This window comes from Falco rusticolus, chromosome 1, assembly GCF_015220075.1.
Source record: "Falco rusticolus isolate bFalRus1 chromosome 1, bFalRus1.pri, whole genome shotgun sequence".
NCBI lineage: Eukaryota > Metazoa > Chordata > Aves > Falconiformes > Falconidae > Falco > Falco rusticolus.
Window position 1 is genome coordinate 34,936,235 of NC_051187.1, and position 22,748 is coordinate 34,958,982.

At 41.3% G+C, this 22,748-nt stretch overlaps 2 protein-coding genes across 7 annotated transcripts in view; one reads left to right on the forward strand and one right to left on the reverse strand.

The window, feature by feature from the left end:
* RNFT2 (ring finger protein, transmembrane 2) overlaps positions 1 to 13,336 on the reverse strand; it is a 33,390-nt gene extending 20,054 nt beyond the window's left edge. Inside the window, exons 1-7 of one of the 6 annotated variants that reach the window (XM_037386860.1) lie at positions 13,279 to 13,336; positions 12,645 to 12,833; positions 9,965 to 10,450; positions 6,714 to 7,192; positions 5,486 to 5,562; positions 3,828 to 3,928; positions 1,026 to 1,179 (exon numbers count right to left, since the gene is read on the reverse strand). In XM_037386860.1, coding sequence (XP_037242757.1) covers positions 1,026 to 1,179; positions 3,828 to 3,928; positions 5,486 to 5,562; positions 6,714 to 7,192; positions 9,965 to 10,047 — 894 coding nt within the window. In that variant the 5' untranslated portion in view covers positions 10,048 to 10,450; positions 12,645 to 12,833; positions 13,279 to 13,336. Of the gene's footprint in view, positions 1 to 1,025; positions 1,180 to 3,827; positions 3,929 to 5,485; positions 5,563 to 6,713; positions 7,193 to 9,964; positions 10,451 to 12,644; positions 12,834 to 13,109 lie in introns of all 6 variants that reach the window. The other 5 variants (XM_037387016.1, XM_037386940.1, XM_037386689.1 and 2 more) reach the window with 5 other exon arrangements.
* A 42-nt stretch (positions 13,337 to 13,378) lies between these two features.
* On the forward strand, positions 13,379 to 22,337 carry SPRING1 (SREBF pathway regulator in golgi 1). The gene is made up of 5 exons (XM_037387229.1): positions 13,379 to 13,680; positions 14,361 to 14,517; positions 15,740 to 15,891; positions 16,435 to 16,548; positions 17,607 to 22,337. Exons 1-5 carry the CDS (start codon positions 13,570 to 13,572, stop codon positions 17,688 to 17,690), a joined length of 618 nt encoding a protein of 205 aa, XP_037243126.1. The 5' UTR covers positions 13,379 to 13,569; the 3' UTR covers positions 17,691 to 22,337.
* The last annotated feature ends 411 nt before the right edge of the window (positions 22,338 to 22,748 follow it).

Below are 22,748 nucleotides of genomic sequence, written 5' to 3' on the forward strand. Positions count from 1 at the left end.
TTCCAACACTGCAATTTATCTTGGAAAGACTATTCACATCACTTTTCCCTCCCTCCCCAGGCTGGATTATGCTCTGACCTAGCACATTAATCTCCCAAAATACAATAATAATAATAGAAGAAGGAAAAAAAAAGCTGGACAATTGCCAAAAATAAATTAATAACCATCTCAAATAGCCCTGCTGTGCAGGAAAAAACTGCCCAACTCCCCTGTCACCCATGTCATTTCTAAGCAAAACTATCCTCAGTTTAGAGATCCCCTTAAGTGCCCTGCCTGAGACTTTCAGCAGTATCTTGCAACTATATAGTACCTTTCATCCCAACAGATGCCAGAAAGTTTCTTTACCAAATGCAAATAATACACATTGCTACATTTGCCACTGAAACGTAGACACTAGTAAGTGGAGGAAGAGGCAGCATGACAGACTTGTAAAAGTAAAAAAGAAAATATAAAAAGGTATTTCAAGAGAATCTAGTGAGAAAGTTTCAAAAGTTAGGCCCAGTATACATATGATTTCATCAACGTTTAAGTATGTTAACCATTTAGTCAAAATCTTCACCCATGGTTAGAACTGGTGCTGCCTTTTGTGGTAGCAGTAGCTTCAATTTAATACTATTATTACTTTGACCCAAGTGAAACTCCAAAGAGAGAAATACTTGCAATTTCTTTCCATTAAATGAAGACATTTCTGCTTCAGAAATATCTATTTACAGAGATTACTCAAAAAACAAGACTTAGAACAAAATCAACCAGGAAAGCAGTTATCTTACTGCTAGTACCTAGTCCTCAAGCAATGCTTATCCCTCTCTTTTTGGACTTGACCTGATGGTCTTACCAAACCCTTGCTCAGGCCTGTGATGGCTCAAAACCCAAAAAACCTCACTACCCAGGTGACTTTCAGCCAGCCTTTTATCAGATTTTTATGATTTCCTATACTTCTACCCATATTTCATGCTGCAAACATGTTGTAAAGGTATCAGATTATCAAAGACAAACATCTCTAGATCAAGAAGAGAGGCTCTTACCTTTGACTTGATGGCTAGGATGATCTTAGGCAAGGCAACAATTAGGCATTTCAATGCAATGGTGAGGTACTTCAGCACAAAGTCTGCAATCCCTACAATCCACATCAGGTCGAAGAAGTCCAGCCTCTCAAGGTTGGGTTTCAGAAATATAAGGCTGAAAGGCATGACACCAAGGATCACATACCAATGAGAAGAACCTCACTTAAGCTTCTTGATACCAGCTGTATCCGTTGCTGACTAGAGAAAGCCTAGAAACTCCATTGAACTTTGGTGAAGTTCTCAAGGGTCATAGGAATCAGACATGCAAATTAGTCCCATGGTTCCTCTGAGACTCTCCAATCTGTCTGTTCTTGCCCATTTCTACTGAGGTCAGCAGGTTTGCCCACCATCAGAAAACAGGACCCTACCATATACAAAATCTCTTTTGGAAGACTGCGATTTCCGTAACCTGCAATCCACACTGTAAAAGAGCCTTTGGTCTAATGACAGTGCCTTTAGTTCACAGGCTTGCTTTATCAGATCTGATTGAAAAAGCTTATCCTTTGAAGTCCAAGTGAGCAGTAATTACGATTCCTTGGGGAAGTCATGGCCAAGTCAAGACCACTATGTTTTCTGAGGCTGGCTTGCCACAGGGTAGAACTATTGCAGGGGCAGCAGTTTCTAAAGCTACTTGTGCATGTGAAACAAACTGGTGACAAAGAAAGTACTGTATTAGACAAGTCAGGAAGGTCAGAACTTCAGGTGTGTCATGCTCTGACAGTGGCTTGCCACTGTCTGAAGCAGAACAAGAGCTGGGCTGTGTTAATTAGCAACTCTTACCTAAAACAAAGATCCAAAAACTTAGTGCCCCTTAAATGTCATTGACTGGGCTGAACATTTGCCCTTTAAAGAAGGGGAGTCCAGGACAGCAGAACTTCATATAGCAATGGGCAGGAGCTACTGATGTGAGCAGCAATGAAGACTGGACCCTACTCAGACTGCAAAATCAGGATTTGTCTTCAGGATATTTAGCTACTAAAGCCTCATGGTAGAAAGCAAAAACTTAACAAAAAGAAACAACAAAAAAAGAAGCAAAAGTAAAATAACCAACCCAGAATTAAAAGCCTGAACATGAATTTAAAATACTCACAACATTGGCACAGCACAACAGGTAAAATTACACCCTAAAAACAGAAACAGAATCAGATACTTTACTACTATTCATGCACTAGAAACAGGCAAAAAGTAAATAAATCAGGAAACGAAAAATAAGCCAGAAAGGAAGAAAACCAAACCAGCTATTTCTAATTTTACAGGCCTGCCTTGTGAACAGTCACCAGTCCCCACACAGCAAGCAATAGATACAGTAGCCCAAGCATGACAGCAGGTACCACTGCAATACTCGCAGGAATAAGGCTCTTCAGTTAAGCTGTTGCCCAGTCTACTCGCTGTTAATAAACCACACCCTAAACTGTGTAGGATGGCCCCGGTTTGCCAAAACCCCTTTATTTTAGATGATCTATCCTTTATTTTAAATTAGTCCTATTCATGCTTCTAAGCTTATCCTTCTTAAGAGACACTTAAGAGACACTGTTGCTCTGAGATGCAAACAAATTTATTAATGCTTTCACATCTTTCTGCCATACCTGTTTCTTATCTTCCATTCCTTCCCACAAGCCCTACACAGAGTATCCCATGGTTTCCCATCTCACATTTGAACCCACACATACAAGACTTCTCATCTCTCCCCCTTTCTAGAAGCATTTTCATACACAGCTGTCCAATGATCAAACCCAAATACATCAGGCTAATTCCAAATGATACCAGGGTTGTGGGTAGACCTTGACTCTTCCACTGCATAGATAGTATTGGCAGGAAGAAGCAAGAAAGCAGTGAAATAAAAGACAGAAAAAACATACCCAAGAGCCATCTAGCCATAACCCAACTGATGCATGTTACACACATTGTATTTTCAGTCTGAAGTTCTAAGTCCCCTTCAGTGGGACAAATAAAATTTTCATTGGGAAAACAATTTGTATGGTTTTAGCTACTAATATCAAAACTACTTTCTCAAGTAACTAGGTTTGGTATAGCTCCATTTCTTCCTATTTATTCTACTAACATCTCCTTGCTTAAGTTCTGCATTTGCTTCCTGTCATTTAATCCCTGCTTTATAATAAGCAGATATAGTACTGAACCAAATCCACGCGTACTAACTTTTCTGTATTTGAGAACCGCTTTAGTCAGAATTTGAAATTGGAGGCTATCTTAATTACCTCAGATCCAAATGCCTCCAAGCCCTGAGGACACTGAAATAAAACACTACTATTTCATCTCCATTTTATCTCCTGTAATGGACTCAAAGCTTGATTGACTGAAGAGAAAAGAAAACATTATAGGAAGAGGAAAATCAGTAGGTCAATTTTGTATCTGTTTCCAACACCTGCTCTTCATGTTCAGCCACAGCAGTCAAAATGGAAATTCAGAAGCTCCACTATAAGAAGGTATCCACTCTGCTTCAATATATAAGAAAATTGCAAGTGTACATGTTTCAAGCAGTAACACTGTAGTATATCATCACTGGCCTGATTCACTAACCCTGGCCCATTTAAACCCTGGTTATTGTAATTTATTGACAGGAGCATAGTCCACTGGTAGAAGCAATGCACATATTCTTTTCCTCCATTGAAAGGTATCACAAAGATAGCAAATACCTTAGGTATGCACACTTCCTCCCAAAGTGTGGGGAAAAGTGGGCTTCCCTCTTTTCCTCCCTGGCAATTATCACCTGCTTCTATCATGTACAATGGAAATTTTACCCACCTGTTGTACAGCTGCTGAGAGCTGAATGTGTAAAGCAAGTACAAGGTGTTTCCAGTGAGGAAGGCCAGAATCCAGAAGACAACCAACACTGATCTCTTCTCCTGAGCAAGAAAAAGAAGCAGAGAAGATAAATTCAAGGTCCCAAGGGTTGCGCTGAGCCTTTGACTGCTGAAAAATGCAAGACCATCTCAGGGGACACAAATATGCAACCAAGTGTTCAGTAATTAGTTTATTTACATAGGACAGACTCAGAAATAGGCTGCTAGGTGAAGACATATGAACACAAGCAGAAATGGCTCTCACCCAGCTAACCTTTTCAAATAAAGTAACTTTAGAGAAATTAATCGAAAACTGCTGGTGAAAATGACAGCCTTACTTGAAGAACACAATTTTCAAAGTTGGGATCTTAGGATGTTTAAATTCTCCTGATATTTAAAATGCAGTTCAACAAGCGATTAAAAAAAAAAAGTCAGTTCCATATATTGTCCTATAATTCTGCACTGTCACCTGTTTGGAATGACACTTCATCAAAGGGGTGTTTTACAAATAGATCCAAAGTCACTTAGAAGAAGGCTTAGCTAAATCAAATATAACATAACATTCATATGTGCTGCATGTAGTGATGGGTTATCTGAATGCACGGAGGTTCTAGAACATGCATTTTTGACTGAAGAAGTAATTAAAGGTCAAAAGACATGCAAATTTTGCCTTTCAAAAGACATGGAACATTATAGACAGAAGCTGGATGGCATAAGATCTTGTCCTGGGTCTTGGCCTTGTATAATTTTGGAGAGTAAATTTTACTCCTGGGAGTGAAAAACCCAGCATTTTTCTTGTGAGCTGATTTATTAACAAAATGGCTCTCTGTAGCTATTCAACAGCCAGGGACGTTAGGTTGAGATTTAAAGCAGGCAGATTAAGGGGCACACTGCTGGAAAGACAGAGGTACAAAGTGCAAGGCAACAGCAATGTATTACATGATTGTGCAATTTATCTATTCATTCAGTATTGTATCACTTTTATTCCACTGCTGCTGGTAGATGTAAGTATACACTTGTGCCACCCATGTAATTTTTACAAAAAAGCAATTCTAGTCTTGTGCTTTTAGTGCTGTTGAAGTATTCTGCTGACACTGAAGATCATAAGACCTGAAAAGATCTGCTGGTTTCTTTATATTCTAAGCGTATTATTAACAGAGCATTATAAAGATACTAACAAGTGATACATCTACAAAATCCTTCAGCTGAACATCCCAAAACATCAATAAACACTAATAAATTAAATCTCATTATTAACTAGTGAAATAAATAGGTTCCATTGTACATAATGGGAAACTAAGTTGCAGAGAAGTGCTTGAAGATGCACTGCCAGTCAATGGCAGAGTCAGAAGCAGATTACAGTATCCCTGACCTTTCCTCTCTTCGTTTTATTATGCCACACTTTCACAATAAAGCAGGATAAAAACTGTGGGAGAGCATCAATGGGGAGAAGTAAGAAAAGGAAGTGAGGATTACGGCACGGCATTCTTATTCTGACAATCTGCATGCATATAACGGCATTCAGCCCTACACTGCAAAACACGGTTTGGCGTAGACATTGTTTTGTATAGAAAGGGGGATGTTGCTTGGGAACGTAAGTGAGTAAGATGCCGTACTCACCTTCAGAGCAACCTGTTCTCTGAGTGTTGAGTTGGCGTATGCAAATGTGCTGGCCATACCAATGCACACAGCAATCCCTGCAGGGAAAGACACTGTCAAAGCATGTAGGGCTGAGCAGGAGGATCTTCAGTCCTAAGCCATTTGATGTCAGCATCTCAAGTTTAGAAAAAAATTTACTGGGTGATACTCTGGATGCACTGGGAATTAAAATATATAGGCAACTAAAACAGGGCAGTCTGGACTCATATAAAGTTGAAATCCAATCTGCATGAAAATGAAACTACTGCAGTGAGCACTTGCCACCCAGCCCAATACCGACACTCTGTCCTAATGTCAGGTTCTGTGCTGCAGGACAGCAGAGTGCTGCAAGTTGTGGCTGCATTGTGCAAACAAAATTCAGCTAGGTGACAGTATTACAACAGCAGTTCAGCAGCTCATGGAGGACAGGGTACGCAATCAAAACCATATAGGGTATCAGGTCAAAAGAGCAAGATGTTGCGGACATGAATCAATACCTGGTTTTGGGAATACTGGCAGAGCTGTAAGTGGACTAAACCCAAGCATTATTGGCTTCCCTGTGATGATAAACTCAGCATAGTACTCCCAGAATGACTGAAGATCCTCAGGCATACCACACATGATTTCTTAGTAAGAGGAGGATGAGATGAACAGATTTTACATAATCACTGAGGGGCTGAAATGCTTAGGTACCATCAAGAAACCTGGATGGAGGTATTCTTTAGGGAACTTTTAATATCTTGACTACAAGATGTAACTGCTGTTGCTGTTTGGCTTGATTTCAGAACTACCATCCTTCCAGCTGTACTACAGCCTTATCCCTCTGAACCCTTCTGCATTACACAGAAGCCTTTGCTAGTGACTAATGTAAGCTCCCCCCATCTCTCCTGGAGAGAAGGCTGAGGGAGAAGCCTCGGTAACATCCTCAACCTGTACAGGAATATCAAGGAGAGATTAGGAAAAGGAACAGAAGTGGTCTCCCATAGGTCAGGACAGGAAACAGATGGGACTGACACAGATGAAAACAGCTTGGACTGAAAGTAGGGTGAATTTATCAGATGCATTATCCCACACATTTGAATGTGTTCCCTTCATGCTAGACCACCTCTAGACACTGTCACGCAGATAAATGTATCAGACACCACAGCATGATAAAGCTTCCTAACCACTCTCTAATACACTTACAATCCAAAAAAAGATAGATGCTTACCAAGCTTGTGCTGGAAACAAACTTTAGCCAGGAGGATCAAGATGAAGGGAAGTCCCTTCTGCAGCCAACCAATGACAGCTTTTAATTCTGAAAGAGCTGGGGCTGGAGTTCCAGCTTGTTCATCACTGCCTTCCTCAGCATGCCCGTGGCGGTCCCCTCCTGCCATGTGCAGTAGAGATGAGCCCCGGTGATGGCCATGGTGGAAATGATGGGATGATTGCCGGTGGTGAAACGGGGCTCCTTCTGTCCGACTGGTCCCTTCCTCCCTTGGGGCTGGCATCTGAATGAAAACTTCCCCACCTCCTGCTGAAGAGCCCAGAACCAAACCTGACTGGAACGGCGTGGCTGTGATGGTGCCCGACGGGATACCTGCCAGGCCTGAGAACAGCTGTTGTGGTGAGGAAGCTTCAGCCTTCAGACTTTCAAAAACTCCACTTTCATCCACGCTAGTTTCAGAACTGACTGTTTGGCTCCGGTTTCTGCAGCAGAGATTAGAGCAAAGCGATTAAACAAAAAGAAGTGCTACAGAACTTTTCGGTCTTCTAGCCTAATCTTGACTGTAGTCATTTAACAGCTCCTCACACACTACCAGAATTTGTAGGTCTCCAGATGACAGATGCTTTTCCCACTATTGGCTGCTGGAAAGTCACAGCTGCAGAACTAGAGGCCAGTAACCAGACTTCTAAGATAAGATCAGAATACTTTTAAAGAACTGGCCAAAATGCACCAGTTCCTTCATCTAAGGAACAGAGTTCCCAAACACACCCTTTACTTTTGGAGGACCCAAAGAAATAACACATCCAATAGCAAATTCAACATCTATAATGGTTGTAATATTCAAAGACAAGCATACAAAACCCCGTGTAACTTGACACAGCACAACCAAGACAGGTCACATTATATACAAACAAATTAATCAAGCTAGCTCAAAGAAATGACCTACCCCCAGAATCTTCTCTCTTTATTAAGGGATGATTACTACTTGACCACGGATGAATAACACCAACAAGAGACAAAGTCAGCTGGAGAAGAGAAGCGCTGAGAGCTGCTTGTGTGTCCCTGACCCAACAGATATTATAAGTGAAGGATGTGCTCATGGGTCAAGATAAATTGTTTTATTTTTGTATTTCAGCAAATTGGACATGGATGTACCAAAATTACTGGGCACTGGACAGAATTAGATCTGGCACTGATTCTTTCCTGGGCTTGCTGGATTATAGCCAGATTCCAAAAAGAAAGTCTTAAATATCCTTATCCTAATACCAAAAGAAAATAGGCTTTCTTCACCTGAACTCAATACTGTGGTACTGAAATAAACTCAAAGTTTAGATGACAGGGAACAATACAGGTAACAAGTAGAACAATCATTAGGCAGTAAACGGTTGGCAAACAGCAAATACCTCTCTAACTTGCAAAAAGAGAGTAAAGAATAAATAAAGCTTAGCAAGAGGCAAAGCCCTGAAATAAGGCATGTTGCAGAGCTTCGGTCTCTCTTGATTTTAATCCTTGGAGATCTCTAACTTTAGAAATAGTGGTCACAAGCTGAGAGAGCACATGCAGGCACATACAGGGCCCTTAACCCTCTCTCTCCCATGGGTTCAAAAGCCTCCCCAGGCATCTTACAGAGCACAGAGCACTGCCTTTCATCTCACTCTTGAGACAGCTTCAAACCTCTCTGGGCATACCTACCCACTAAGTAAACTCCTAATAAGGCTTTTTATAGCTACACCTCATTCCCAGTGTCTCTCCACAGGCTCCACCAAGGAATCAAGTCAACAAGACATTGCACACCTCTTTTTGGATAAAAATATTTGTCAATCAGACCTTGGATTTTACACCTAACATTACAGTTCAGGGATGTATACACAAGACAGGGACATGTGACGGTCCTTATGTCTGGAACATAACAGACAAACTGGATGGAACCCAGTGTTACAGATAATGACACAACTATTGTTTGGAACAATACTACCAGGATACATAACTATGCTTTCAGCAGGAAGGAATTAATCGGGGACATATTTAAAAACAAATAAACAAGGATGAAATCGTGAGTCTTCTGCAGTTAACAGAAGTGAAGACCAGTGGCAACAGTGTTTCATTCTACAGTTAAAAAAACTTTCAGCCTATGTTACTGACAACATGTATTTACCCTGTTAAAAACCAGAAGCATCTATAAAAACTGACATTACTCTGCTTATCTTTTGCACTCAATAATAGACACCTATCTTGAATAATTTTCAACCATTCAAATAGATCCTGAAGTGCCTTACAAGGTTATACAGACTCAGAGAGCTCTACGCTACAGATGAGAGGGCCCATACAACATCTTATGTGCCACTCAAGCCCCAGCCTTGCTTGCTGATATAAAATCTACAGACTGCACTGAGGCTTGGGCAGCATCATGCAAAAAAAAGTTGAAGATGGCTTTCTTTTCCCCTGAAATTAAGAAAGGTACCATGCTAAAAGTGGTCATGACATCAAGCTTCACCTCTACTTGCAAAACCACTATGAAATACTTAGTAATGATGTTTCGCTTACAATCTGAGCTCAGCCAGAGCAATGAAATTCGTTAGTTCCATCCTTGTCTTAGAGTAATTAGATTAGTTTCTTCTTTAGAAAAAAAAAATAAATGTCAAGCTCTAGCTCTGGGAAAGCACAAGGGAATATTTAGTAGCAGAACAACAACAGTGGCAAGTCTCCCTTGCTGATGTTATAATTACAGAAATGAATTGAGGTATTCACATACATGAAGCTACATACAGATTCTGGAATGATGTAAAGGCTCACCCAAACTCTTTACAGAATACTAAGTCATAGTAGTTGGGAGCTTCAGACCAGCAGACTTTGTAAAAACCTAATGACGGAAGTATAAATAGCCTCTGTTCATACAGACTGATCCTTTCAGATTGGTGGTGCTCAGGATCCCCACAGGACTGTGCCATGAATCGCTCTTCAAGAGCTCAGAAACATCCTGCCTGGGCTAAGCCAACTGTCTCCATATGTGCCATACTGGATCATGCAACGTGAAACACTGTAGTTGGCAGCAGTCAGTAACTGACATGAAGGAGAAAAGTAAATCTCCGTAAACCCTCTAAACTTGAGCAGAAAGTCTGGCCACACTACATGCACAGGAAGTATATGCCTTTCTCAGTCTTGATCTTTCAGCTTCTAAAACGCACAATACACTTAAATCATAACATAGACCTCTGAAGAGGAAAACAGAGGAAAAAAGAAGGGAAAATATTTACCTTTCAGGAGGAATGTTATCAGTGTTGCTGCTATGCCGTCTCTGCATTTTCCTCAAAACCTTAAAACACAACACGCTCAACATTAACGTTGTAGGTCAACAAATCCCGGTGAGACTACTAACAAAGGCCCACAGAGTCAGAGGGTAGTGAAACCCATTCAGCTGGTGACATGGCTGGCATAAATCATTTGCTTCTCTGAAAAAGCACCTCAAGCTTGCATTTTTTTCTTAGTACACTTGCGAAGAAACTGGCAAATGGAAGCACACATACACAGGTCTCCAAGCAGGGCAGGAACTAGTCAGATCCCCTTTTGCAGTCTGTGGCAGTCACAAGGAGTGTACAGCTGTGTGATGACATGTTCTGATAAAGAACTTGAGGACAACTAAGAGATTAGCTCTCAGAGTGACATGTGATTCGACATACGCTCTTTGGAAATGAAATCCCTTCTTCTTCTTCTTCTGAAGAAACTCGCTTTGTAAAGCAAAACTGAGAGGGAGGAAAAAAAGAAAATGTCTAAACATCCCTTATGAAAAAATACAATCAAGCCATCACAATATTCTTTTAAATAAGCAACCCATTCCTTTTAACCCACATAAATGTCATTAGCAAACTCTGCACAATGGTCACAAATAATACACACATATGCAAAAGATCTCATGTTTCTACTCCACTCATTCCAGAATTGTCAGCACAAATAAAGTAAGGTTTGGTGTGGGAAATGAAAAGACATTGAAATTGTATTAACTTCAGGAACTTTTTCTAGAACAAGGAGATAAGCTATCTATTTATTTATCTATCTATCTACTCTGCTTTCAAGCGTCTAATTTTAAGGGAACAACCTCAAACACACTACACTTTTTAAGAATGCTTAATTCAAAACCAAAGAAGAACACAACCTTCATCATCATCAAGGCACAGCACAGAGTACTTGGCAAATAGTCTTATACTGCTTACTGTTACATTAGTTATACAAAACCTGAGGAATAGGCTACTTTTACAAGTGGTTTGTCCAGGTTGTCACAGGCATTTCATAAAAGATTTAGAGAGACATCCTTTTAATACTAAAGTCTGATCCTACTCAGCCCTAGACCAGCATAGCTACTGAATAAAATGTAAAAGGCTCTAAATACTTTTGAGTATCAAAAGTTTAACATTATTTATAACATTTCATACTGCATGAGTATATGTAAATAGATATGTAGCCCTATATCTGTATTCTGTAAAGGCACAATGGCTCCGAGAACATTTCCTAGCTGTCTGTAAGCAGAGGTATGGAAGCTGAGAAGTAGAAAATACAGAATTTTTTTCCCCCCTATATTTTCACTTTTTCATTCATATTCTTTACTTTCAGTGACCCAACAGCCCGTGAGAAATTGCATTAAATTCAATTTTTATCCCTTAATAAAGTCCAAAATCATACAGTTCACAATACATGAACAGTTGTGTTTACCACATACATTGCAATAAAAATACATGTAGTTTGCCCAGCCCTGAAAGTTATGAAACAGTGAAAGAAGAAAGGGTGTTTCAGTTAAATCACACAGGTAAGGGTATCAAATTTGTAACGAGGTAACAAAAAAAAAAAGTTATCATTTAAAAAAACCAGAGACAGACTCTTGGTTTGTAACATCCACTCTTGAAGAACCCCACCAGCCAGGCTGAGACAACACTGAGAGAACACAGAGGTTTTAATATGAGATGCCAACTTTGGACACTCCCTTGAAATATAAATACAGACATATCTATGTAAATAAAATTTGGCATAATCACATATGGCAGGAAAAAAACAGCTTTTAACACAGTTTATGGACTGGATGCAGGAAGCCATCATGAGTACCAGAAATGTAATTCTGAGTTTTCTGATACCCTGAGTTACCAACATTTTCTTAAGTACAAATTTTGATCTTGTAACTCCCTGCAGTTTTTTATTTCTAGCTACACATTTCAGTTTGCATTGTGTTTTCAGGGCCAAAATTAATTTTATAAGGATCTGCAAGTTTTATACAGTAAAAAATACATATTAAAGTTATGGGGGTTTCCCCAGAATTTTTAAAGCTGCATTTGTAATAACAACATTTAGTACTTCAGGAATCTTTTATGCTTTCCCTGCAGTAAATGTTGTTTAATCCTAACCTGACAGTATCTCTGTCAACTTAATATATAATGTTACCCTACTTTAAGCCTAAACAGTAATTAAGATATGAAAAGGCCAAGACAGGCTGACCCACGCAGGGAGAGCTGTCCTACCTGTGAACAGCTTTGGGGTCACTGCTTATAAAGAAATCTGTCCATCTTCCGATGCCACAAGCTGAGCTAGAGTCAGTGTGGAGATAACTCTGATACTGGAAAATCCTTTGCTCTCTTCTAGACCATTAGAAGTCTACTAGATTGTAGTGTGGGGTGAAATCATGTTCCAAAATGACATGCAGTTCTATGTGGAGACACTTTCTCTTTTGGCATCAGCCATGAAGGAGACAGTGACATGCATGCTAAGAACTGAGGACACAGAACTTCATGAGATTTAATCCCCTGTTCTGCCCAGAGCGCTAAAGATTTAAGATCAGATAGAATTTAAATGGACTTTGCTCCAAAAGGCACACAGCTTCAACACTGACTGGTCCTGCCTTTTCTGGATTAGGGGTTTTCATTTTGCAACACTTGGACATTTTTTTAACGGTACCTGAACAACAGGCTTAATCAGAGATGCAAGCTGCCACAGTTGAAGAGAGGTAAGCTCAAGATGGCGCAGACATCTTACACATGGAGTCCTTCAGGTAATCCAAGACGGTCCAAATTTCAGACTCATGACAATTCCTTCAAGCCGGATGATTTGTAGAGCACCTGCATCACAGTGCTCAAACAGGCGTATCTGTAAGAAGCACATGCACAGAGTAATTTTCACTGTAGCACAGTGAATTTCACCTCTCCACCTCCTTGAGGAAGACACAGAGGAGCGTGAACCCTTGGTGCTTCAACCCCTACGCTAGCACAGGATTCAACAAGGCCATTTTCCCCTGGGAATGGCACCTGCAGTGCACAGGCATTCCCGGGCACCTGCTGGGCTGTGCTCCATTACACACACACGAGTGTAATAAATAAATATATACATATAGATAAACACACGTATATACAAATATATACATACATACATATGTATACACACAGAGAGACATGGGTGAGGCCTTGTTTCCCCAGTTAGGTCGGGGAAGGAGATTCCCGCTGGAATACGTGGCCAAGCGCCCCAGCGCGGGCGGCAGCCGCCCGGGTGCAGGAGCAGCAGGCCGGGCCCGCAGGCCGGCGCGCCCCGTACTTACCGTGCGGGCCACGGTACCGGCACCGCCCCCCGCGCCGCACGCACCGCCGCGGCTTCCGCCTCCCCCGCCCCGCGGCCGGCGGAAGCGGCTGGGCCGCGCTCGCTGCGGGAGGCCGGGTCCACCGGCAGTGCCCAGGGCGGCTGCGCCGAGGCTCCTTCCCTCCCTTCGCCGCAGCCGGTGATGCCGGCCCTGGGGCAGCGTTGCCCCCGCCGTTCCTCTCCCTCCCTGCGGCGGGCGAGCGCGGCGGTGGGGGGCTGAGGGCCCAGCCCGCGGCCCCGGGGCCGCGCCGCCATGGTGCCCTGGGGAGCGGTGCTGTGGCGGCGGCTGCTGAGGAAGCGCTGGGTCCTCGGCGTCGTCTTTGGGCTCTCCCTCGTCTACTTCCTCACCAGCACCTTCAAGCAGGTCAGTGTCCCCCGAGCCCCCGGCCCGCTGGGGGAGGTGCGGGCCCGGGCCCCCCACGGCGCGGGGTGGGTTAAAACATCCCGAATCCCGGGGTGACTTCTGGTCTTCAAGCGCTGACCCTGAGCTCCTGGGATATGTTGCCGTAAAACTTACATCGTAATTGTCAAATTAAAACAGGGGGTTAAAAAAGTAATGTCTGGGACAGTGTTTGACAGCGATAATGGTTTGAACCAGACCTTGAGGGGGGAAAAGCTAATCTTGGAGGGACTCGATTATTCTGTTGTAATATCTCTAGTAAATTGAGCTAACAACACAATATCTCCTGTGAACTTTCCACTAACAAAGAACTTGGAAAAGTGAAATGTGTGCACCTATGGTTATTTAATATAATCGATGCTGCTTCTGTAGTTGTAGTAACCCAGTTGAGCTGTGTTAGCTGATCCTTTGGCGAAATCCCACACCCCCAAACACCAACACAGTTTTACAGGACTGTGTTGCTTTTATGCTGTGTCCAGCAAAAAGTAAGCCACTGCAAGTATTATGTTGCTTGTTCCATTGACACTTGAGTTTCCTGTGCTGTGGAATTTACAACTACTAGGTGTTTTAATTGTGGGAGAAGCACATGGATTGGAAAGGCAGAAGGCATTTGTATTTGGTTGCATTACTGTCTTGCCTTGCAGGAAGAGAGGACAGTGAGAGACCGGAATCTTCTCCAAGTGCAAGAGCACGAGCAGCCGATCATGTGGAAGGTGAAGTTCAGTTCGGGAAACAGCAGTCAGCTGAGTAACCAGTGCAGGAATTCTGTGCAGGGGAAGCTCCTCATTACAGATGAACTGGGTATACCTGATACTAAGAACTTATTCTGCATATTGCAGTGCTGAATGCTGCTTTGCCTGTCTGGTCATTGATGGCACTTCCAAGTAACAACTGCTCCTTATTAAGGCATTCTTACTGCACAACCTCAGCTGTTGGTATTTCATCCTCAGACAATTAATTTTGCTGTGGCTGCAGACACTGCTGACTTGACTGTGTGCACAGCTCAGGCACAGTACCTTATGAGTGCAGCTGTGCTGTTTCCAGGGCCACCGTAGGTTCAAAGAACTCTGGTTTACCTTTGAGCAGAACCCAGACATTGAGTTCTGCTCAATTTAGAGTGGTTGCTTGCAGAGCTGTTTGTATCTCCCTGCAGCATATTCCTACTGTCAGGTATATTAGGGAATGTAATCAGGGAAACCTGACTGACCTTGTATGGAGGCAGCTGAGGACAGGTATAATTAGTGCTCAGTCACTGTTAACAAGCTCATCTGGCCCTTGTAAACCCAAGAATATTAACCAATTGTTTTAAGTGTATGGAACCTTTTCTGCCCTGCACACATGCTCCCCCAGTGTGCTTGTTGCTCAGGTACTGAACCTCTCTTGACTAGAGATCAAGGCCGTAGAAACCCCCCCACATCTTCTGTGATTTGCATCAGTATTTAGCACTTTCTGAATTACGCTTACTGCTGATTCACTAAGGTCTCTAAAATCAGATATCTTTCAGTCTAACACTGTAGTAGTACAGTTTCCATAAGGACATATACTGTGGTTCTATACTATTAAGGATTCCACTCAACTATGACAGCTATCCTGCATGGATAGATCTATATATCTTCGTATTGAACTGTAAAGAAAGTTATCCAGAGATAGACCAGTTGAAAGAACATATGTTGTATTTTTTCCAGTACAGTCATCGCCAATCACCTTTCCCCTTCCAATCACAACAGTGAATTATGCCAAAAGGAAATCAGAACTTAAATATTCTGCATTTAAATACTCATACTGTATGCGGCATATTAGAGTAGGTACTTAATAATTGTGCAGATAACACCAGGCTGTTGTGAAACAGCTCTATGTCCAAGTGTTATTTCAAAGAATTGCTAGTTAGGACTTGTCAATTTGAGTGGGGTCATAATCTACTACCTGATAAACCTGTTGTTAAGTAATGTGTTACTGTAGATTTCTATAGAACATACAAAGGAGTACATCTTGCCAGTTGTTACTACTGGTTTTGTTTTTTCAGGCTACATCTGTGAGAGGAAGGACCTACTGGTAAATGGCTGTTGTAATGTCAACGTGGCCAGCACAAAGCTGTACAGCTGTGACAGCTGCCTTCCCAATGGCTGCTGCAGTGTGTACGAGTACTGTGTCTCCTGTTGCCTGCAGCCCAGCAAGGTGCATAGACTTTCTCCTGCTTTTCAGATGTTCTCAGCTGCTCAGGTTTCTCTGTGGCTAAAAGTACTTGTTGTGAGGAGCTTTTTCCTTAAAGGGGACAGTTCCTTTTCTTGGAAGGATGAGGAAAGCCTGCAAGGACTATGTGACAAGCTATAAATAAAGCTTTAAAAAAGAAATCCATCCTTCCCAACTTTAAGAGGAAATATTGGGAACCTTGCAGAATGTTTCAGCTTCAGTGGAATTCCATTTGCTGAAGGGAAATGATTGCCCAAAAGCTATTCCAGCCAGCATCAGTTTTGCAATTAGCACTTCCCTGTGTTCTATTAGTTCTCTAGATTATCTTCTTACTGCTGGGGTTCGTGATGTGTTAACCTTTCAGTGCTTGCTAGAAATTCTAAGTGGAGTTGCTTACTATTCCTCTGATACTTGAGCTGTGTATGTTAAGGTGGGCTTTGACTAGTTCTTGTTGAACTACTGTGTGTGTGGTTTTTGGTTTTTTGTTTTGTTTGTTTGTTTTGTCATCTCTTTTGCTAAACACTTTAGCAACATCTTCTGGAACGTTTCTTGAACCGGGCAGCTATTGCTTTCCAAAACCTCTTCATGGCAGTGGAAGATCACTTTGAGTTGTGTCTGGCAAAATGTAGGACTTCATCACAGGTAAGACACAAGTGCATGTCCAGGGCTTGAAAATGGAAAAATATCCAAAAAGTGCCTTTGGAAAATGGGGCTTGGTCCTATGAATGGCTTGTCTGTTGTGCTTGCATGCATGTGGGCATTTTCATAAATTCTCAAGCTGTGGCTGAGAGCTAATTTGAAGGCAGTCCTCTGATTTGTAAGATGAAGTAATAACATCAGTCAGTGAAGGGCAAAGTGCATATTTAGAGCAGGGTGAGTTGTAGATGCTTTTTAGAAAAGGGGTACTGAACTAAAAAGAGACTAGCTAAGGTCAGTGACTGGTGAAGTTCTCTGTTGGGTTCTGAGGAATGTCTCATAAGGATGAGAACAGTGAGAGTTGTTCCCAGTAGCTTCAGAATGGTTTACTTTATGGTACAGTTTTAGACTTCTATATACTGACAATCATCTGCATTGTAACTCAAAAAGTATGTTGTAGTTTTTTTATTTTTAAGACCAGAGGTGAACTTGTGTTACCCATGTGATTTTTATTAGAAGTTTTGACCTAAGCAAACATTGGCTCTCTTAGAAAGTCCTTGGAGATGTCATGCAGCTTGAGTATTTAATATAGCAATGGGGTGGACTACAGACAAAGGACATATTTCCCAATGTCTTCAAAGTTGGTTGTTGGTGGTTTGTTTGGTTTTTTTTACTCATAGTGTCTGAGCCCTGGCCTTATCAAGAAACATGCACAAATCTCAAGTGGCAATTTTATTATGCGTTGCTTGCTTAGGACACTTGATGATACTACCTAAGCATATGTAATATTATTTTTTTGTATTGAATCTGTTCCCACCAACTTGGGTAGTCCCCTGAAAAGGAGGTTCTGAGTACAGTTGAATATCAAAGTGCTTTAATATAGTAACTGTCTTTTATATGTTGGGAGTGTGGTGGTGTTTGTCTCCAGATGATATTCTAATGCGTAGAAGAATTTGAGAAACCTTTTGCATATGTACAAATGCTCTGGGTTTCGGCCCTAAGTGAAGGGATGTATTGTTTCAATATGTGTTTATTGTTAAAGCTTCTCCTCCTCTTCCTGACAGAGTGTGCAGCATGAAAACACCTATAGAGATCCAATTGCAAAATACTGCTACGGCGAATATCCCCCAGAGCTTCTGCCTGTTTGAAAGCTGCATGATCTAAGCAACAAAGGGAAGGAACTGGAGACTAGAATCCAAAAGAGCAAGACAACAGCTGTTGCTTTACAAGAGCCTCAGTGTAAACGTTTATGTTGTTTCTGGGGACAAACCCAGAGGTGTACAGTGTAAGCGAGGGACTTAAGTTCTCTGGGATTGAATCTTGCTTTCTTCAGTTTATTATGCACCTGCTTTAGAGTACTAGTACATTCTTTGAATGCTTCCTCCAAACTTTAGGATGTATGGAGTCAATCCAGGCTAAAAACATCATAAGAAAAATATCTAATGTAGCTTTGCAGCTGTACTTGGAGGTTCAGCTGTGTGTCTGCAGTCCAGACGCTTTCCAGAGTGACAGTAATAATTTTTGCATTTAGAGAGTAAAGCGTGCCTGTTGTGCTTATCTCTGGAGCACTTCTTGAGATGCATGGTGTACGCTACATATGTAATTATGAATTATTTATTCATTTTATATGGATTACTAGCTGAAAGTATTGATGCTTTGCATAGCTAGTTGTTGATGTCTTTCAGTCCCTAGGTTTTTTTGTGTCAGGTAGAAAGGATATTTTAGGTCCTGACTAAAATTGGTTGGTTTTCTTCCTCCTTAGTCTAAAGGAATTGTGTTGAGATTTGTCACTATAGTGCTTATGTTCCTCTTAGTGAGTTTAAAGCATTCAGAACTCCAATGGAGTTGTTATTTCGTCAAAGTCCCATAGCATTAGAGAAAAGCAGGGATCTGCCTAGGATGGGATGTTTATTGTCTGTAAACTCTTTCCTTGTTACTCTGCAACAGTTTCCTCGAAGAGGAGTCTTAGTTCTGTAAACAGCTCTCTGCTAGTCCATTTTCTGACAGGGAGCACTGAAGATTTGTTTGCTTGAACTTCTTCAGGCCTTGGTAATTCAAATGTACTTCACTCCTGGTTGTGCAGGAGGCAAATGGGTGGAGTTGTTCTAGGATTTCAGTTTAATGATGTCCTTGTGCATAAAGTAATTAGAATGTCAGAACATGGCACAAGCCCTCCTCTGAGGACAACTGTGTTGCATGAGTTCGCTTGAACAGTCATGATGTTTTTGATTTGCTGTTTGATAATACTTGCTACTCTGGAATTTTGGTCTGATCAGAATGGCACTGGAGCAGGGTTGGTTCTACAATTTTTCCTAGCTCTCTGAAGCTGCAATTTAAATTGTTTCCCTCTTAAGGCCACACAACACAGAAAAGATGGGTAGAGAACCTGTTAAATGCTGACTAAATTTGTGCTCCCCCTGCATATCACCGGGCAAAGTCCAAGTGCTAGACAATTGGGCTGTTCTTTTCTATATGCAGAGCCTGTTTCTCTTGTCTTTACCCTATCCCATCTCCCCTGTGATTTTGACTGTGTGTATGCTTGTTTACACTGATACTTCCTATTCTCTGACTAAAATAAAACAGTCTACCAAGGCTTTAAAAAAAAAAAAAGCAGCAGCACATTGCTGGAGTATCCTGGTGCAAAAGGTCTGTAGAATGCTATTGCAATTACATATGATATAAAGAAGTAGTGTTACCAGCCATCTGATAAAATCCACTTGCGTTGTTTTCATTGTTCTTTCCCAGAAGTCATCAAGTGAGATAATGGTTCCGTCAGCAGATTCTCTTGAAAATCTTGTTTTTCCAAAAGCTTAAAAGCTTTAGCATTAGCAGTTTATCCAGCTGAAAATCTGTCACCCCTTTGCTGCCATCCTATGGCAACTTGCTGCAGCACACATGATACAGTGTGAAGATGCAGTGTGAAATCCTGTCTTCAGAGGGTAGCAGAGGTTACTTCTCTTTTTGGTGTTAAACAGGTTCTTCACCCCTGTTCCAGCACTTCATAACTGTTTTCTTCAGGGAAAGCCATCAGGTCGGTCTATTATATCATTCCTGCTGAGATGTATTCCAGCACTTCATGTTTTTGCAGCATGACTGGTGAGATCAAGATACCGGTGGCTCGCTTTTGCTTACTTTTCCAACGTGGTATTAATTCCTGTAGCAGGTGATACCACTGCTTGGAGCAGTAACTCTTAAGAAAGCTAAAGAACCAACCTAATTTGGACAACATTAGCAGGAATTCCTGGCCTCTTTCTCTCCTAGAAAAACAGGATGTGATCAGAAGTGCATTGTGACCATTGTCCATTCAATGGGACAGAAACTGCATCCTTCCTCCCTGGTTGTTGAGCTGGTCAACTAGTGTCTATGCTATATGTCAAATCATTAAAAATATATCTGTGTTCCAAAACACCGCCTGTTCTCATGTCTTTCCTTGAACTACAAGGCAACTGTACCAAAATAAGTTTGAAGAATGCAGTGCAGCAGAGAGGGACGTTAACTTGAATATGTGTAATAAAGGCAAGCAAGTAGAGGCAAACGGGAAATCTGTTTCATTTCAGCTGAGGGAAAGACTATGCTTTTCTCAATGGTGTGCAGAAAGATCTGGGCCCTTAGCAAAAGTGAAATGAGCAGGGAATAGAAATGCAAATGATTGCTTCATGTGGTGGAGATACAGTAAGAAATGTTAAGTCTATGCTTCCTGGTAATACTTCTGTGTAGTTTAAGTGACGTCTGTCCCTCTCGCAAAAAAATCCTGGTGATTCTGTGGTTGTTGGTGGCTGCCTGATACCTCCTTTCTATTTGTCAGCTAAGAGACTGGAGTTGTTGACTTGTGTTTGGCAGCAGATTTAATGAGAGCACTTGATGGAGCTCTGCTTATCTGCACTGAGGTCAATGATAGGGATAATTGAATAGGTCTGTGCTCCTTGATTCCTGTAGTTTACAAGAATATTAATGCTAGTGAAAAATGGTAGCAGTTGACAATGAGGAACAGGTATAGTATTTAGTTGTACTGATTTGGAAACAGTAATCTATGGTGGAAGGGCAAAACATTAGCTGCTGTCTTTGAATTTAAACTTGAGCCACTGGCCTTGAAAGAACCTGACGTACTGCTCCATTGGGATGGTACATGGAGAGCTGGATAAAAATTCTTATTGTGATGGGCTGGAGTTTGGAAAGGCAAAAGCACATTTTGGGATTGAGGCCAACACTAAACAGTTGATGAGTTGGGGTCATGCTTTCCGCATTCTCAGAATCTCGTTGTAGTGGCAATTCTTCACTCTCCCCTGTGTGTGTTCAGGCTCTAATCACTTGCAGAGCTTTCTAACAAACTATATTAGGACTCAATTTCTGAATAAAAAGCACTAAGCACAGCAAATCCTAAACATGAGTCTTTGTTCTGGTAATGCCTTTAAAAAGCAAATGCTTTTTTTACTTCCCTTGTCATTTAGCTGGACAGGCTTGAGCTTTAGGATTTGTTCTGTCTTGTGCTAGTCACTTAAACTGCAAACACACCAGATCCTTTTACCTAGCACCATAATGTGATATTTGTTCTTCAGTTATTATAGTCAAGGAGAGGTGGGGGAGGAGGTGAAAAGGAATTTTCTAACTCAGCAAGTTCCACAAAAGATGGAGTTCAGCAAATTATTGGTGCTTTAATAACAGCCCTCTGCATTTCTTTACAACCCGAGGCAAACAACTAACTAAACTATATGCAGAGGGAGGAAAAATGCCAACTTCAAAACCTGCAGGGAATGATGGGAAAGTACTTAGTCCTTCATTTTTTGATCCATGTCTAATTAAACAGGCAGGTCTATCTAATATTTTTGGTGAAATAAGGTCTGACTTGTAGCAACATGCATATTGTCTACATGTTTTTCATTTTTGCGGCAGTCATAGGGCCACAAATTTTTATTAGAAATCATGATTCCTAGTAGACTAAAAGTATAGGTCTTAAGCAAGAATTCTCAGGATGCCTTAACATTGAAGCATGTTTGTTGCTGTGGTCTGCTGTTTCGCCTATGGTGAAATAACAGGAAGTTGCAGAGTAGAGAAAATTAAGAAATTAATTCTGGCTAACAGCTTGCCTCATAGAAGCTTTTCTAGTATGTATTTCCATTAAGGGAATAGAAGAACACAAGCTATAGTTGCAAATGGATTGGGAGGCAAATCGTATTTTTTCCATAGAATACAATTAATCTGTTTCTGCTGTTAATAGTTGAAATGAGGGCTAGCACATAATTTCTTACCAATTTAAAGGAAGCTTCTAATAAAATCCAGTTCTCATTTATCATGTATGTTTTCTGTCTCTGCATGCAACTACAGAGTAAGGCACAATACTAGGAATCAAGGTGAATGGGAAACATATGTCAATTGTCTGCATTCTGTTCTTGTCTTGCACAAAAATTGTTCAGATTTTAAACTCTCAGAGCAAAAAAAGTTCTATAGTTGTAATTCCTATGACTTCTCACCTTGCCTCACCTGGACCCTTTAATGGACCTGTTGGTATGAATAATACCTGTTTTACACAGATATGAAATATTGCCATTTGAAGAAACGGGATAAGGTTGGGTATGTCACAGGTGTAACGTTTATTTTAACAACAAAAAAAGTAGCAGCTTAAGCTATTGATGTTATGGTATGCATAAAAATGCATCTATCAGCTGTGTAAGATGACACTGGGTATGCTGTAGCCAATCTACAAACTGAAAAATGTAGATTAGTTGCAAACTACAGTTACAGACCTGCTTAGTAATAAAAGTTCTGCAGTCTGAGGAAATAAACGTGTTCACACGTGGCTGAATGGGTGTCCTAATTTATCTAAATCGCTGATGCCGTAAAAATACACATTAAATAAAAAAACCCCACAATCCTCTGTAGTAGCAAATGCATACAGAAGTATGAGTAAGCAAATGTGATATACCTCTTCTGGTGTCTTTTTGTCTGCTCAACATCCCGTGTCAGCCCACAAGCATGCTTCCAGTAGCGTGTCCGGAGCGGTGTAACAGCGAGGAGAAGCCAGCAGAGGTTACCACAGCATTTGGATAAGAGCTGCTCTCCTCCCTGCCTCGCCAAGCTGGCAGATGGCCCTTGGAGCTGAATTTTGCCATCAAAAGGCAGTCAAACCTGCAAGTACAGAAGGCAATTCTTTACGCTGCTCTGGGAAAATACACGGAGTGTCGGGTTGGAATTACTCCTGCACCTTTGGC

Coding starts and splice junctions, on each gene's coding strand:
- SPRING1 (XM_037387229.1), top strand. CDS start 13,570: ATGGTGCCCTGGGGAGCGGTGCTGTGGCGGCGGCTGCTGAGGAAGCGC. Junction 13,681..14,360: donor TCACCAGCACCTTCAAGCAG/GTCAGTGTCCCC, acceptor CTTGCCTTGCAG/GAAGAGAGGACAGTGAGAGA. Junction 15,892..16,434: donor GTTGCCTGCAGCCCAGCAAG/GTGCATAGACTT, acceptor TAAACACTTTAG/CAACATCTTCTGGAACGTTT.